At 43.1% G+C, this 18841-nt stretch overlaps 1 protein-coding gene across 1 annotated transcript in view; it reads right to left on the bottom strand.

Moving 5' to 3' along the window:
• Positions 1–18841, bottom strand: part of Adamts9 (ADAM metallopeptidase with thrombospondin type 1 motif 9) — a 168257-nt gene that overhangs the window by 54008 nt on the left and 95408 nt on the right. The window contains exon 29 of the mRNA XM_005364905.3: positions 3385–3552. Coding sequence (XP_005364962.1) covers positions 3385–3552 — 168 coding nt within the window. The remainder of the gene's footprint in view (positions 1–3384; positions 3553–18841) is intronic.

Below are 18841 nucleotides of genomic sequence, written 5' to 3' on the forward strand. Positions count from 1 at the left end.
AGACCAGAGAAAGCTGGGCAGGAAGCTCACACCCAGGCAGTGGTGCACCATCAAGGCTCATGGCTAAACTAAAACCCCTAAGAACCAAGAGAACAGAAAGTGCTAAAGCAACACTTTCTCACCACCACCATAGGGTCATTTCCTTAATTTCTCAGCTGCATAGTTACCACCATTTCCAGAGACCGCGGGAGATGCTCCCGCAGCCAGCACCACAATCAGGCTGCCTTCCTTCTCACTACAGGGAAAGTCAACCTCAAGAATGGCGGCTGACTCTCAGGGCAAACTGCCAGCTTCATTTCTACATTTGCAGACAGAGATCACTTGAAAATTAATTCCTATGACTCCAAGGCACCATTCTGTTCCGTATTACGTCGGTAAGGAAGTAAATCAAGCCACCACGGTCTGTAAGGCCCCTCCTGACCCCAAAGGTGTTAAGCTGAGAAAAAGGCTGGTGGCTCGGGAGTGATGACGAATGAACTGGACAGATGAATGAAGGAAGTATTACTTTCAATCTAATATGTCTTTCCCCATCATTTTAGAGATGGGGAGAGGGCTTCCTAGAGGATTGGCATAATCCTGGCAAACTCTTCTCTGCAAGGCTTTGGTCCCAGGAGAGCACCAAGCCTTCATAGCATAGGCTGACTCAAGAACCCAAAGGCAATTTCTGTCTTAAAATTTCATCAACATCCCTTAGCTCTTGGTCAAGATCATCCAAACAAATTAGACATGAATGTTTGAGGGAAAAAGAAATCCTTTAAGACTTTAGCGAGGATCTTTTTTTAAAGTAAACTTTCTTTACAGCTTCCAGATTTTGAAGGATCCAGAAATGAAACCACCACTTTCCATCTCAAAACACTGCATTTGGGGAAGGATTATTAAGTATGGTAGAGTCCTGTGCCAACTTTCAGTGTGTCTTATCATCAGACATTTTGACATGATGAAAAACTGTTCTAATTATTCTTCAGACCTTGAAGACAAGATAGCTATTAGCAGAAAACAGAGAGACCAGATATAAAATTTAAGTACTGTAGTAAGTGAGCGCTCATTACTTTTGCTAATACCGTTGTCTTAGGAATATTTTTGTTTACCACGGGATAATTAGCGATCATGCAGATCATCTTTCTCCATCAGTCAGTGGCTCTAGTGATGTTCAGGTCTTTCCTCTTCTTATAATTTACCCCTACAAATGAATTCTGAGTGATTGTCTTGAACCGATGGGTGTGTTTCTTTCTAGGGAGGCACTTTGATAATACTTTTTAATCTATGTCTGCTAAACAAACAAACAAACAAACAAACAAAAAAGTCTTTAGGCCTAACCATCCTCTCTTTATAACCAGTTTTAGGCTTCTCCTGGATATTGTAGTAAAACTCAGTCTGTGTTTACCAATAAAGAGCCAAAGATTCTTTCATTCATCTCTTTAGTGAATAAATTAGCCTTTAAGATGTAGGGCGCTGACATGCCCTGAGCTTAATATTCTGGGGAAAATGCATTAGATAAGTAGATAAGAAAAGGCCAAGGAACAGAATGAAGAGTAACAGAGCATGAAAGTCTACAAGAGGACAACCTAATTAGTGTGGCATCTTAAAGAATGTTAGCTGCGGGCTTCGCATGGACTGAATAGCTCCAAAAACAAAAGGGCTGGAAGTCAGAAGATGATAATGGCCACTTAGAAACCATTAGGCGGGATGACAAGAATGACATACTGCCTTGAACATGATCCCCGACAGAAGCCAGAGGAAGACAGAGCGCCGATTCTTTGATTGCCAAATTAAAGCCAACAAGCAAAACCCAGATGTTTCTTTATGACACAAGCCTCGAGAGGGACAAGGCAACTGTGCTGGGGAACGATGCGCTACGCTGATTCTTTTGTAAAGTGGAACACGAGTATAGAGAGCAATGATGTCATTGAAAGGACATTCAAGGAACATCCAGGTTTCTAGAGGGATTCCCACTAGAACATTGAAGTAGAAAACCCTCAACTCTTCCGACGTTTAATAGGGCTGCATCCAAAGCTGGAGGAATTCTTTCCGAGGCCACCCACCTTGAGCCTGGTTTCTACTGATCCCTAGGAGTCATTGGCATGAGTCACCATGGCATCAGAGAAGGAGACAACTGGAGAGCGCCTGCTGAATCTGATCTCCAGAGAGAAGGCTGAGCAATAAGCACAGAATGTTTTCGAAGAAATCGAATCTTGTTATTTTCAAGAAAGTACCTTAAACCACGATGAGAAAGCATACAAGCAGTGGGGGTTGTGAGACCTATTCAAATGAGTATGTACAAGAGACTTCAATTCGCTAAGCATTTAAAGTTGCTTTTGCAGGTTCAACAAGAGACTATAATTGATGCCCTGGGTTCCTCTTCTCTTCCCCTTCTAAAGCCTACATATATCACTCTCATCCAAACAAAATATCGCTCTTGAAAGTCTACTGTATTAAGGCCCCCCTGAGCAAAGCACTTGGTTGCAGATCATTGGCAGGTCAGGAAGCAGAGAGACAGAGCTAAAACCCTCTTAAGGACCACATGAAACAGGCCCAGGGAAGGTCAAACAAACCACCCAATGTTACACAGCTACAAAATGATATAACACTCTCCCTTTATGTCATCAGTCTCAGTTGTAAAGAAGCAAACAGGCAGAGAGATATTGGCTAGTATTTTATATTGACGTTGCTCTGGTTTGTGTGAATTGTTCCACAGGGTCATCTTACTTCACAAACAGTGATGCTGTTTTGTGAGGTTGTGGTACCTTTGGGATGGGAAGTGTAACTACTGGAGAGATAGGTCATTGGAGTTGCCTTTGAAGGTTACAGATCGGTCCCGCTTTTAGCTCTGTCTTTCTGCTTCCTGGCAGCCAAGATGTGAAAAGCTGTGCCCCTGCCCAACACAGACTCACAGACTGCGCTCTGCCAGCTGCCTTGCCTTCCCTGCGATAGATGGATAGCCCCTGAAACAGTAATTCCAACTACGCCCTCCCTGCCATAGGCTCTTTCTGAGAGGTAAGCCAGGACAGTCATAAGAAAGCACTTTGAGAATCTCCAAGGTAAACTGAGCCTCAGTTCCGGTCAGGTGACAACAGTTCACCTAAGTGCAACCTACGCTGGGCTTTTTCTACGTGGCCACCAGCCAGATACCGAAGGACTAGTCTGCCTTACAGCACCTGCTGTCTATCACTGTATGAGATTCAGCCTCACAACCGCACCACTCAGGGACAGCCAAAGCTCTGCTGACTGAGGTCACTTGTCCAAGGCCACCCAGGCTGCCCAGGTGAAGATTCTTCCTGGTTTGTAAGATGAGAACAACACAGAAAAAACGTAAGAGAACGTGCTGGTGTCAGGCATGGGGCTGAACAGAAGGGAGCATTTGGGTAGAGGAGAAGTGTTGCTCACCTGACTCCATGCGCCAGCCTTCCATCTGGGGCACCGTCCTCCTCGGCACCTTCTGTGCCCATGTGGCTTAGTAAGGTGCTTACAGTAATCACTCTCTAAATGGCTTCCATCTTTTGCCAAGCAGTAAACATTTCGTTGTTTATGCCCTCGACCACAAGAGACAGAACACTGCAATATAAAGCAATGGCAAGGTTGTTGTTGTTTTTTAATCATAGTGACTTTGATTAAAAAAAAAAAAAACAAAAGCCCCAAAAGTGTAATGTGACGATAAGATCATGTCTATGAGAGTTATCATTACCTCCTTCTTTTCAGAGTTATCTGGAGAGTAATTCAAAGCCTTACAGGGAAGAAAGATAGCAACGGGAAAAAAACCAAAAACCCTATGCATTACAGTAGCAACAGCCCTGTGTGGCATGTTGGTGAACATGGTGGCGTGGGAGAATCGTAACAATTTAACCTGAAAACCTCATGATCTGAAATTACTACGGTCTTTTTTTTTTTCCCTGAGGGAAATCCCACTACAGAACACTAAAACACACTTCCGGTAAGATGTCTCCTGATTCAGATCGGTATAAAGTGCATTTCCAACATGACCGTGTTCAATTTTTCAAAGATCGAATTTAAGGAAACCCTACAGCTATTTCTTTAAGGGAAAAAAAAACCTCTCATTTCCCCAGCCCTTTGGAAAGAGGTGAAAAAGGCAGGAAAAAAAAACCCTGAAAGGTTCACTGGTGGGTAAGTCGGTGCCAACTTCAGGAGGGAGGCATTACCTTTCAACTTTGATCTCTGGGTTCACTCAGCTGTTTTAAATGTGACCTTGTCTGACCACATCTAAGAAACTTGACTTTGATTTCAGATTAGGTTTCTCAGAAAGGTTTAGGAATCAAAGTGCCCACGGAGTCTAGACAAGAATCTGATATGACAGCTTCGCGTAGAACAGGCAAGAGGCTGGCCCCAATGGATGCACTGAGACTCAACATCCAAGGCCTCATTAGCAATTACAAAGTCCTTACTACAGCCACCCTAAACTGGTGGCTCAGGTCTTTAAAGACAATCTATTTCCCAATATAAATTTACCTAAATTACTCCCCTTGTTTTCTAGAGGGGGGTAAATTTAAGAAAGAAGACTAAATGTAAAGTCTCAATGAAAACAGACTTCCCATTAGATTTTTCTTGACTTCATGTTTCTTATTTCCCCCAATAACTTTGTTATTTTTTGGCTTAAGTTACCAGAGTGCCCTTTGATGCCCTAATAGACTAACAACTCCATGTCAAACAAGGAGCCTAATACTAATTTTATCATTATTACCAGACATGCTCAAAGTTATAGCATTCATACATGTGTCAAACATGTTTTTCTGTTAAAAACAAACCATTATAAGAGTTTCAGTTGAACTGGCAGAGAAATTTAAAATATGTATATTAACACATTTGGCTTTAACTTTTTACTTTAAGATGTGAAATATTCATGAATATATGATTTGGAGTACCTATTTTGGAAATTGTCATATTTTACAATTTGGAAAGAACGAGCGGAAGGTCTGTATCCAAACAAAGCCTGTGACAGTTAACCTACAGAGTTTGGATTCATGTAGAATACTGAGGATTCTTTTCAAAGGCTTCTGTGACAAGGTTCTTAGGACTTCAGTCTCAGAGAATGGCTAAAGACTTGCACAAGGATAGTGCCTATTGTAAGTCACCAGCCCATAATTTTTAAAGGGTTACTTCAACAAGAAAAGATGGGGTCATAATTACAATTTGGGATAAGTTTATTTGCTTAGTGAATAAAACATCTATTTTGTATATACGATGTGTTAGAAATTATAGAACACACTGGAGATACCAGGAGAACAAAATTGACATAGTCCTTGACCTCAGGGAGCTCATAGACAAGTACTAGAAATTAACGTTGATTGAGAGATGACAAATGTAGGTACTGTATATGAATATTCATGAGCTGACTTCTAAGAAACACATAAGCTCGAGTGATTAGAGGAAGGCTCCCTGTGGTCTTCCACCGGGCTACACCAGCTGAGCTGCTGGGTCATAAAAATGAGATTGAATTATATTCGGCCCGTGATGGGAAATCTCTGAGGAGCCTTAATTCAGGGGAAGGAATTATCTAATTTTTATTTCAAAACTTCTCCGTTGATTACCGCGTCAAGTACTAGATGTGAAGGCAGGGTGGGTGGAGATGAGGGCACCATGAAGGAAGTCAGCCTACTTGTGCTAGTGAGAGGTGGTGCCAGCTTGGAGAAGTGTACGAGAGGCTTGGGTGGAGAAACAGGGTAGGTTAAGGCTGCATTTTCTTTTTTTTAAGTAGGAAGAAGGTACCTTATGGGTCAGTTGTAGGGAAAAGGGCAAATGTGACATTCGGATTTCTGGTTTGGGCAGCTGAACCGACGGTGACAACATTTGTTACTGCTTTAAGAGATGGTACTGGAGCAAAGCACTAAGAGGCGAGAGGGTTTTACCTGTAGGAAGCGGGTCTGAGAGAAAGCACAGGGAACAATGCTTGATTAGAGTAAAAAACTAGGTTTTTTCTTTTCTTCTTTTTTTTTTTTTTTTGGCTCATCAAATAGACAGTGAACGTAGAACAAATACATCCTGAGGAATAGTCCTTTCAGTATGCAAGCTGTCCAAAGAAGGCAGCCCTCCGTGGGAAGTAGGAGAAGGGAATCATGAGGCAGTTAATAAAGTGCCAGCGTCATTAGAAGACACAGTCTGAAAGTAGACAAGGATCTCCAGAGTCAGAATTAGAAAAGACTCGATGTTCTCACATTCACCATGTGTCAGCCACTGCCCTAAGATGCTATTAGCCCTAAGACTTGTACAGGTTAGCCATCCCAACTTCCCAACACAGTTCAATAAAAGAGATAGGTACTGTTCCCAGAGCCAAATCAAGTGGTATTTGCACAACAGTACAAGCACGATGCTTTGGATACAGTGTCACAATGCTGTTCCAGTACAAGTAAATATATTTTTGATGGGGAAAAAAATAACAGTGCTATGAAAAAAATAAGTGATCAAGAGTCTTGCTGTCAATAACTAATTCGAGGCAGGCCACCAATCCGCTAGCGTCTATTGCCAACGAGCCAGTGATGAACGATCCAAGTGTAATGCCTTCGATACATAGATTAGCTGCCCTCTGCCCATTTTTACGTGCATTTTCTTTGCAGGGGACTTGAATGCAAATGGCAAGAGGAAAGAAGAATGCAAGACTTAGGCATGATTCACCACACATGTTATTTGCCCGGAATTATTAAGATCTCAAAGTGATTAGGAAACCCTCAAGGTGTCAACTGACAGCAAACGCTCTCCATTCAAGGTTTACTAAATTACCAAGGAAGAAAAGCAGCTGTTCATAGAAATACTCAAACCTCACAGGCTTTTATTAATGGGTCTATTATGACTTCATAAAGGAGCCCTCACTGTGCGAGTCAAATAAATACAGGTTCTAGCTCTGGCATTCCAGGGGAAAATTCCATGGATCATTCCTGGTCTTCTCCCAGGCGAAGATGACATTTACATCAACCTGCGTCACCAAGACATGGCCGTTATATTTAGTACGTCATCTAGAATTTGTTATTTATTGGCTACATATCTGAAAGTTCTTGCTCCTGGGAACATTTAATTCCTTAGGTTTTGCAGCTGAAATATCCTCTGAGTGTGCCAGTAATACCGACTTTTTTTTTTCCTCTTGAAAAATGACTCAACTATTTAAGAGATTGACTCTTTCCCTTCCCCCCTCCAAACTTGAGCAAGATTCTGAACAGCGTAACCACTGCTTGGTACTCAGAAGCACCAAGGTCAGCCAGCTGAATGCCTGGCATTGCAAGCTTGTTTCCACGAGGCCATTCAAAAAAGGGCATGTTCCGGGCTGGGCAGTGTTCAGACGTGCTGACACCTTGTACTCACGAAGGTCCAAAATTTGAAATCCTTGCATTTCAGCTCCACTGGGGGGAATAAAAGTCAAGATGAAGGTAGTGTGTTCTTAGTTTCTTCCTGAGGCTTAAGCTCTCTAGAGAAGTAGCTCTGTCTATGAGGATGGATGTGGGTGTGGTGCACGAGCCCTGGTCTTAGGGGGATCCTTGTATTTGTCTTTTCACTTGTGCTAAGGGTCACGGTTCCTTAATCATCAAGAAGTCTGAACACAACCCTGGTGAAAGCACCTGATTGAGAAGGGCTGAACACCAAAAGAGAAGGAATTCTCCGGGCTGTACCTTTGCTAAGGATGCGGACATAGCCATGATGATGGAGTTCTGCACGGACTTGGCAAGTTCATCACAAAGAACCCAGGAGGAAGAAGAGGGGGATGTGGAGGTAAGAAGAGGGTGGGGGTCAGGTGTACTTAGGGAAAACGTGTGGGTGGAGCTTGAAGGTTTCAGGTCTGGGAGGCTGTATGTAGGTCAGGACTGGCGGAACTAACTGTACTAGATGTCTGAAGGATGCGGGTTAGTGAGTGGTCCAGGATGACAGCCCTTGCTCAGTGTCCGTTCTGTTGATTTGCAATCTTGATTGATGAGGTGGTGTTGATGTGAAATGTATAGTGAGGGAGCCTGACCAACTCATATGTATTTCTAAGCCCAGTATTGACTAATTTTAGGTAGAAAATAACAAGGGTTGGAATGCCAAGAGAATGTCACGTACTGGGGCCTGTTAGCAGCAGAGTGAGATTAGTCTAAGTGATGCTGGCAGTCAGATGGCTAACACCATTCTGAGGCAGGTGGATAGAGTTCTAGTTACACACTGTATTTATCACTTTCTTTTTTTGATCCTACAGAATTTGAAAATAATACATAAACTATTACATTAAAATTACTGGTCATAACAAGAAGCTTTTGATTCTAGCTTCATTTTGCCTTTAGCGAAACAAAATTAAATGTCACCCACAAGGTATGCCACCAGACAGGATGCAATGACAGGGGCAAGGCTCAGGCCTGCCATTGCCAATATAGCAACAAATAAAGTGAACAGTGCCCAAGGGTCACAGCACTGGGGAATGGAGACGTAAGTCACAAGCAATGTCACATCAGTTTGGAATTATGATTAATAGGATGGTATTTATTTAAAGGGGAAAAACTTACAGATCACAGCCCCTCTGCGCAACCAGGAAGGGAGTCTAGTCGCCAGCGGAGCAGGAAGAGAGAGAGAGAGAGGAGAGGGAAGTCGCTGCTTTTTTAAAGGGAGAGAGACCATGCCCCAATGGGCTGGTATCTCAGCAGCTATAGGCTGGAGGAGCGGGAGGACCTCCCGCAACAGGGGAAGACAGAAGGACAACTGCCTAGAACAACCATAGAAACAACGCAAATACAAGGCTTCAGACCTGAGGTCACAGTTTCGAAGTCTGATGAACAACAGACCTAGAGAACCATGTGGAATATGGGAAAAGACGGTAGAGAGTAACTACGGTTCACACATTTTAAATTTATTTCTCTGTGCCCTATAGCCACTCAGAACATATTTATAAAATGAATGAACACAGAAAAGCTATAGCCATCATAGATTAGCACCATAAGTGACATATTATATTCATAAAGGAAGAACCCCTTAGAATCTCTCGGTGCTACTGCTGAGCTAATTTGCTACAAATGAAGATTCAAGAAGGCCACCCAAAGATAAACTTTGTCCATAATTACTAACCACTAGATTAGGCATCTCCTATTTAATTGTTAATATGAACAGGACACTGGGCTAAAGTACATTAGCTTCTCTCATTTAATTCCAAAGAAACATGTGGCTCAGGTATTATTAAGAGTCTTTTATATAGACAAAGATGCTGAGGGCCTGAGCACCATCACTTACCCAAGATCACAAAAGTAGGAAGCAGCAGAGTCAAGCTAATTTAAATGCAGCGTGTATCTCTCCCCTGAGACTAGATAAGGAGCTGAGTAAGGCCAGATAAGTGTTCACTTCTACCTCCCTATGGGAATGTCTGGACATGAGGACCTTCTACAAATGCCTTGCAAGACTCCTTCAAAGTCCTCTGATAACTCAGCCCCCTAAAAAGCCAGTGCCTAAGCTTTGCTAGTAGTTCTGACTCCAACACCTTTTGACAGTATTGTCAACACTCGGGAAACTGAAGGCATTATAAAGAACAGATACAATCACATAAATACAAGCCCACATTGCCCCTTAGCTGAAAACACACCCTGTTCTCTCTTGACCATTTCGAGGTATATTAACCTATTGGGAACTGCCTAGGCTGTAAGTTATGGGCTCTCAATTCATGGAGGGTCAATTTCTCACAAACTTGAAATGTGAGCCATCATGAAGATTATCCATTCCAGCTTTTGATTTCAGACTCAAGGCTTGGGAAGACACGATGACACATTTAAGGTAATGCAGAAAGAAAGGCACACATATAGTTTTGATAATCAGAAGAGGAAGCCATTAAATATTAGCCACACTGGGGGGCTGTGGCCCAGAACTACAGCTAACCAGGACCTGACTCTTTGCTTTGCCAATGAGGTATGTCATCCACAGTTAGCATGAGGGCTAGAGCGAAAGTCTTCTGACTTTGAGGGATGCTCGGGACCAATATGGACAAGAGTCAGAGTGGGTCTGCAAAGCCAGTAAAGAACAGAGTCTATCTAAGAGGTGGTTATGCATGGAAGCTAAAGCAGGAAATGACAGCGGTCACAAGGGGTTCACCTTGCTCAAACGCAACAGAGAGTTTGAAGTCAGGCAGATGTCAGCTGGTATCACAACTGCCATTGTAACACCCTACTACTGGGGATACATAACTCCCCTTGGCTTAGACTTGTCCTCCGCTAAGATAAGACAGGCAAGGTATCTCTGAGAAACGCTGTTATGTGACAGCTAAAGGAAACAATGCATTAAAAACTCTTTGTATTTTGGGCAAGACAACATAAAAATAACACAGATTTGCTATTATCACCATTATTTTCAACCCAATGGAGTCTTCTTGGATGTCTCCAAATATGCCTTCAAAAAGGTAGCATTTTTAGAGAAAACATTTGTCAACTTATGTACCCTAAGATGACATTTTAAGTGATGCTGACTGTTGAAGACAGGACTTTGGCAAAATTCCAGGAGGGTGAAAGTATGAAGGGCTTCTTTTCTAAAGAGCATGAAGAAATCTACAGAGGAGACATGTGTGCTAAAAATACCTTTGCTAGCTCCCTTTGCTCCTCTCTAGATTTTTCCCTGTTTCATAGGTCTCTTTGAACCACAATAAGAAACATGGGCATGGTGCCTGAGACCATGCACCTTTTCTGCTCATCATTTTTTTTCATCCTTTTCACTTCCATCCACATTTCTGCCCACCCTGGCCTTTAGGTTGTTATGTCAGATAGCCTCAGTACAGAATTAGCATCAGAAACAACTATCACTAAATATATATCCACTCCCTTCCCGTCCACACTCATGTGGGAGTCGTTTCTTCCCTTTGTCAAGAACCAAAACGTGGAACAGGAAAAGAGAGTTTCAGTAGGAAATAAGAGCTGTGATTCCAGGGTGTAAAGCCAGTGTTGACAGGCTTGCCTGATGGCCAGGACTACTCTGGCACATATTAAAATGTTAAGGACCCCAGAAGGCACGAGGTTGCCAGGGAACCAAGAAGGAGGCTGATATGGAAGACACAATCATCCCAGCCGGAAGGGGCACTGGGCCATCCTCTCATTCTTGGCCTTACCCCACCCCATCCGCATTAGCCCATCTGTTAATGCTAAATGCCAAAAAGATCTAAGGAAAGGAACTGTGATTCACATGTCAACTGTTGGGCCACACTTCAAAACATTTGTCAGTATTGAGGCCAAGTAGGTGACCTCTCCCACAAGAGAGATGCCGGGGCCAGGTAAGTAAAGGGAGACAAAGAGCAAGAAGTGCCCATGCCTGCAATCCAGCAGCCCCCTCAAGAATCAGGACGCACACACAGGGTTCCCCAGCGCTTCCCCTCCCCATGCTCCTTCTTATGGTGTAACTAGTTCCTACTAGAGGAAGAAATGTCTTTTAACATTAATCACAAAAGCGCATGAAATCAGACGATCTGAACATCCAAACTGCTATACATTTTGTTCTACAAGGATGTGACTGTCACAGTTTTTCCCCTCAACAAGAGAGACACAACACCCATGAAGATCTGAAAATATGGTATCAGGTGAATTCTATCATAGCTAAATGGTGTTCTGACAGTATGAGGCATGCTCCACTGCCAGGCCTGATCCTCTTTATGTACCCGTACCCTGTCAATCCCCATGCCCAAGGCCACTGCCCAGTTTTGTAGCTCTGCTGTCCTTCTCCAGGTTACCCATTAGGGCTGTTTGTAATCCGGCTTAAAGACAGTAAGGATGCTGGTGTTTTCCAGGAAAGGACTGATGACGATGGTATAAGGACCCACTCTGCCCACAGTGAAAGTACGGAACCAGCTGGAAGAAAAGGAGGGTGGTGGGTGAGACACAAGCTCCAAAACCCTTAGTCGAATAGTCCAATGGTAGGTGAAGAAGTGTCTGAGAAGCGGACTGGGAGGTGGCTCAGGGGTTAAAACACTTGCGTTGTAAACATGAGAACTGGTATTTAAGACCCCAGCCCTGTGTAAATGTGAGTTGGGCACGGTGGTCACCTGTCGTTCAGAAGGATGAGACAGGGATCCCTAGGGCAAGCTGGCTCACTAAGACTAGCTGTATTGGAGAGTTCTGGGCTCGTCTGAGAGATCCCGACTCAATGAATAAGGTGGAGGGCAACAGCAGATGACTGGGGATTCTGTACATGTGCACATCTGTGCAGGAGCGCGTGCAGGCACATGTACTTGCACATTTGAATACTCACACCCACGCTCCTGTGTGCCACACACACACACATACACAAAAGGGAGAAAAATAAGAAGGGTCTGAGTCAGTTACTGATGGGCAAGCTAGGGTTGGTGGGAACAGTAACCAAAAATTTCTTGAAACATGAAGGTGGTAGACTGTGAACAAGGGCTCGGAAGGGAGGGATCGAGGCCATCTGGAGATGGTTGTCAGCTAGCAGCTGTCAAGCCTTGGCAGTCCCACTTGATGTGGCCTGTGTTAGTATCCAAGGTCTGGGAAGCTTCAGTCACCACCAGGAAGGCTTCTGTAGGGAAGCAGTTCATCGGGTTGTCTCTTGACTGTGGTGCACGCCTGCAGAACTGCAGACCTCTCTAGCCACGCCCCGATCAGTCATCTAGAAGACATGGCCGCACTGTGCTTTTCTTTTTTTTTCTTTTTTTGGTTTTTCGAGACAGGGTTTCTCTGTGGTTTTGGAGCCTGTCCTGGAACTAGCTCTTGTAGAGCAGGCTGGTCTCGAACTCACAGAGATCCGCCTGCCTCTGCCTCCCGAGTGCTGGGATTAAAGGCGTGCGCCACCACCGCCCGGTCGCACTGTGCTTTTCATTGTCTCCTCCGGCCTGCCCTGCTTTCTCAGTCTGGCTGACACTTCCCCCTTTCTCCTTTGGTGCAAAGGGAACATCTTTCTTTATTTATATGAGGCAGCCGTAAACTAGACCTTGGACTCTGAATCCACAGATTCAACCAATCTTGGATCAAAAATATCTAGGGGAAAATAAATTACACCTGCACTTAACATGTAGAAACTTTTCCTTGTTCTTGTTCCCTAAACAGCACAGAAATATCTGCAGGACATTTACATTGATTTAAAGTATTATGGAAGACATCCATAGGTTGTATAGAAATATACTATTTTTTTTTTATAAAGGAACTGAAACTTCTCTGTCTACAGAACATAGGGATTCCAGCAAGGGGTTCTAGAACTCCCCAAGCCCCCAAGATACCAAGGGAGAACTGAAAAAAATAATATCCTACATTTTAGGAAGAAGCCTGGGTAACCAAGTAGCATTTGGGTGGATACTAAGCCCACCCCAGAAGTGAGACATGCATAAATATTTGAGCCTGTTTGCAGAGATTGGTGTCTGAACAGATGGACAAAAGGTCACTTTAAACATGAATTGCATCAGATGCTCATCCAGCTTCATATTGCTCTACTGAGAGAGCAAACAGCATTTCATTCTTTCCAACATGCTTTATTCAAATCGTTTATCTCTTTCCTCATTTCCTCCTTCTGTCCACATCTTGGTAAAGAAATGTCTCAACAATACCACTGAGAAGGGACGAGAGGAGACGAAATCAAGACTGACATGTATGCAAAATAAACAACTTGACATTAGGAAGAATTATGCTTTTTTTTTTTTGGTTTTTGTGTCACAAATTGAAATTATTGCAGCACTACTCTAGGATTTATTGGAGAGGGTATCCAAAGGCTAAGGAAGAAGGTTCTGCTTTGGTAAGTGCCATACTTCCGTTATACTACTAAAGACATCTAACACTGTTTGCAGATGTCTACTTGCCGTTGGTGATCAGCAGAATTGTGAAATCACAGCAAACACGCATCTCAAATGCATAGGTTCCAGACAAGAAGCTCTCTTATCTTGCCACGCATCTGTTCCTGCTATAGATATTTCCATTTTAAACAATAGGAACACCTTATTTCCATTTTCCTAGTCCATAAAACTCGCAGTCACCTGACTCCATTATGTCTTTTGTATGCTATATCCAGACTTCAGCTAACTTTAGCTCTAGCTTAGAACTATCCCGGGAACCCCCCATGCCTCCTCATGGTTCCCGTGGCCACAGTTATCTAAGCCACTGTCGTCCTTATTCAGCCACTGTTGTCATACCAGTCACCACATGGCTTCCTAGAAAGGGGCACCCCTGCTTCCTTCCTTGAATTCAGAAGCCGGAGTCAACCTTTTAAAATAAACCCATGTTCCTGTTCAGCCCACACCATCCCTCCCTAGGGGTGTCTTATCTTTCTCTCAGGGATCTAACCCCTGCCTCCCTCCGCTCACACCACAGTTTATCTCCCCGTCCCCCATTCCCTCCGTTATTCCTGTATCCTGTCTCTACCTCCTCTACTTCAGCTCGCCTGGCCTCTCTGAATCACTAAATGCAGCCCACTCCTGCCTCCAGAAGCATCCTGTTTCTGGATGCCATTTGGTTTTCTTTTGTATTTTCCCTTGTCTATGTCAAATGGAGATTATCGGAGACTTCCTCAGTTCTTAAAACAATAGTTCCCTTCTCCTATTCCATGCAGATCCCTACTCTTTCCCCCTTAATCTAGTTTTACCTATAAATTTTATCACTTTCTTTCAAGATCTCTAGTCTAGTCTTTATGTTGTTGTTATTTATAGGCTTTCCTATAAATAACACTTAACACTTCACTTCTTAGAATATATACTTAATAATTTTTGAGACTTGTGTGTATGCGTGTGTGTGTGTGTGTGCGCGCGCGTGCGCTCATGTGCACAATAGTGTGTGTGTTCTGTTGAATCCCTAGTGACTAAAAGCATGTCTGGAGTATGGAAAACACCCAAATAATTATACAGTACACAAATGAGTGCATCGTTGTAGGATACCTAAGCTACAGCCATTTATCCCAAGAACACTGAAGTAATAAGCCCACATTTTCACAAGGCTCAGTCTAGGGACAAATAAATAGCAACTGTTATCTCTAATCTCTTGTGTCCATTCACCTCCAAACTGACTAATTACCCTTGTGGTTTAGTATTTAATTCACAACTATAAAGCTGAGCACAATACAGGGGACAACTAAGAAGAAGCTTATCTGAGATTGTAATAGCAAACAAACAGCAAAAGGCAGAAACTAGAAACTCAGCACTATGCTACCCTCAAATGCTAGGCAAATGAAAGTTCAGCTTGAGCTGAAAGTGGTGGCACACTAAATTTAGGGTCATCCTAAATTCAAGGCCTGCCTGGGTTACATAATCAGAACCTATCTCAAACAACAGCAATGATAATCAAGAAGAAAGAAAAGAAGGACGGAAGGGGAAGAAGGGAGTAACGGATGATGATTTCTGATTTTCCAGGGAGAAATATATATAATGTAAATATATATTGCAATAGGCAAGAGCTAGGGATACAGTTTCAGTGGTAGAGAGCTCCCCTAGTATGGATGAAATCCCATGCTTGAGTCACAGCATCGAGTAAAAGCAGGTCTGGTGATAGACCCGTTATTCTCTTGCTACATAGAGAGCTCACTACAAGGTGAGCCTGGGATACATGAGACTGTCTCCATGAGAGGATCAAGAGGAGGGGTGAGGAGGTGAAGGAGGGGGAGGAAGAGGGAGAGGAGGAGGAGGGGAGGATGCCCCCAGCACACCTATCTATTTGGCAAGGTCCTAATTCTCCAGCTGTTATGATGAGGCCATGTCCAGAAAGACAGCACATCCTTTGTTTCCAGGACAGACACAGGAATGAATCCTCAGCCTTCCAGAGTACTGTTAATAGTCAGGGAAAAATGAAGTCATTTCAAAGTCAGTGCTCAGAGAATGCTGGGTGACCAATTCCAATTTCCAAGGTCCCTAGATAGCTTTATTAAAGCAAGCGAAGTGGAAAAAAAGATCCAGTTCAAACAATGCAAATGTTCAGCTTCCCTCAACTAGTGATAAGTAAAATGGAGAAAAATAAGTCCTGGCTAAAACACACTTGGGGAACCTTCGGATATCAAAGAATCAGCCTCAAGGAATTTTCAAAAGCAGAAGTAGGGCTAAACCTTTTTCACCTGGCAAGGGGTGCTTTTCTTCTTAATGGAACTTTTGATGGAAGATTTGAGTCGGCTCAAACCTCAGAGCTTTGGACTCCATCAGATACTCATCCAAAGCTTTCTGAGAATGTATTTAACCTTCTGGTGTCACAGTTTTCCTACCTGCACGATAGACTCAATCAAATGTATTTTGCAGTGATGTGTATAACATGATCTGGGCCATGGCTCAGAGCACAGGTCCAAAATTTGGGTGTCTTTGTAATTGTTTCTGCATCCCAGTCCAAACCATCTGATCAACTACAGATGGGTACCTAGTGTGCCAAGTCAAGAAGTGTAAGCCAATGGATCGCCGAACGGAGACTGTTTGGGAGTGGATTAAGTCAAGCAAGTATGATTTTCAAGTGGCTTCATTGCTCATCGTTTTTAGGGAAAATCTGCACGTTAGATCCCTAACCTTGAATTACTGGCAAGATTATATGTGCTCAAAGGTCAAAATTAAAATGAATGAATGAATGAATTTGAGACATGTATCTCAGGCTGGTCTTGAACTTCCTAGGTAGCTGAGGATAACCTTAAGCTCCTGATCCTTTTGCATCTACATACTGAGTGTTGAGCTGTGGCCAGTTCATGCAGCATCAGGACTGGAGCCCAGGGCTCTGTGCATGCTAGGCAAACACTTCACCTACTGAGCTACTTCCCAGACCTTCTAACTTTAATCTAAAGTGCTTGTTTGGCATGGTCCATTAACAACTTAAGGTTCAATTTAATTGTAGAAAACTGCATTCATTTATCTCATGGGGAGTCAAATATGAATGTCTGCTTTTCTCCAGTCTTCTTCCATCAAATTGTTTAAATTTGGAGTGTGGGGGATGCATTATTTCATTACACGTTAAACCCCATTATGCAATTCCTTAGGATAATGGCAGTACCTGGATTTTATTTTATTTGCTTTTCCCTACCAGCTGACTATTTTAGCTAGCTAGCATCCCAGCTTTAGTAGCACTTTGGCAGGGTCGACACACACAGACCTGGAGCCCCATGTAGCTGGGGACAGTGGTGAGTGTGCCCAGCACAAAATCACAGACTTACTGAAAACGTAAGAGAATTTGTGCATGTGATGATTTTCACAAAGATTTGTTTTTAGATTTTATTTACCTGTATGTGTGTGTGTTTAAGTGAATGTGTGTCAACTGTTTGCCGATGACCATGGAGACTACGAGAGGGTGTTCGATACCCCAAAGCTGGAGTTCCAGGAAGCCGTGAGGTGCTTGACTTGGTGCTGGGAACCAAATTCAGGTTCTCTGGAAAAACCATCTCTCCAGCCCCTCTGATATTTTTGTAATGCATTTGTATAATTCTTAAGTGTGAACTGTGAAGTTAGCAATGTCATTAGTAGGCATTTGAGGGTCTGGAGTTTTGGTTGTATTTGTGACCTTTTTTAAAAAGAGAAGAAATACGACTTTCCTTTCAGATCCAAGAAATTCATGGCCTACAATGTTCTCTGCCTCTGTGACCTCAGAATCACACCTTCCAATCTGAGTCTATTTGTCTGTATTTGTGGCATGGGTGGAGAACTGGCAGATATATAGCGTTTGCCATCTGCTAAAGCAGCAAGGATTTGCAAAGAGAAAAATGTGTTCGTCTGGTGGAATGGAACTCAGAAACTCTCTTTCCCAGAAATTCATGTACAGAAAAAGTCAAAGTCATACATCTTGAATAACTGATTCTTTGAATCGTTTCCTCCAATGAACTAAAAACAAAACTGAGACATAATTAATGTCCCGAGGTCACAAAATAGCAAAAACTTGGCCATCTGTGCAAGACAACCTTGCTCTTCCCAGCGAAGAGGAGGAGAATAACTGTACAACCTCAAAGACTTTACTGACTCAAAAGTAGGGATTTGGTATTAAGTACATTTGGAAATGTTGAGGGTCAGTGACCCAGTCCTTATAAAAACATGAAAAGCCAAATTCTGCCATGAGAAATCAATAAATTTATCGGGCAGGTCATTTTGCCATCCTCCCAGCCCATCATTGGCTGATGTCTGAAGACAGTTTTGGTTATCACAGTGTAGAGGGTGTGAAATAGGCACCAGGAAGGTAGAGACCAAGCATTCTCCAGTGCCCAGAAGGATGCCCTCCAGGAAGGAGGTATCTGGTCTCAAGTGTCAAGATAGGAAAAGTCTAATCTATACTTGTTTAAAATGTGTAGATTGCTCTATGCACTGCTATTTTAATTCCTAATCAGAATCATGCTCACCCATTTCCCAGACAACATGCTCACTAGAATTAATCTTACTTTTGAAAATATTCCCAAACAGCAACCTACATATTCAAATGTGACATTTAAACCACGTGAGATGCTAAATGCTTTTGGGCTCTTACAAGGGAGGGGAGTTCTGTCATTGCCAGAACAGCTAATTCAAAAGAATCACCAAGAACTATCAAATGGTCTGGAATGTTGAGGAATATCCCATTTGCATGGTCACTATTTGGTTTAGAAAGGTGTTTACTCAAGCCGGAATTGCCAGGTGAAATTTCTCTCGCATTAATGGGCCACTTCAGCATACAAATACACTCACCCCTCCCCCTGTGTGCCCCCTGTGAGCTCAGCCTCTAGAATGAGTGGCAGGCACTCTTTCCTGGTTTGCAAGTCCACAGTCTGGCTAGACAATCTACTTTCTGGAGACTTCTACTTTCAGCTTAATCTTGTCGGGAGTTGACAGATAAGGATGGCTTCCTAGGATCTCAGAATGTTGTTTGACAGGAATGTCACTTCTCTGGAGAGGGATTTCCAATAGCTCTTCCTTCAGTCAGTCTTTCAATGGGAAGGTCTCTCTCTTTCTCTCTCTCTCTCTCTCTCTCTCTCTCTCTCTCTCTCTCTCTCTCTCTCTCTC

The sequence above is a fragment of the Microtus ochrogaster genome, unplaced genomic scaffold (assembly GCF_000317375.1).
Source record: "Microtus ochrogaster isolate Prairie Vole_2 unplaced genomic scaffold, MicOch1.0 UNK1, whole genome shotgun sequence".
NCBI lineage: Eukaryota > Metazoa > Chordata > Mammalia > Rodentia > Cricetidae > Microtus > Microtus ochrogaster.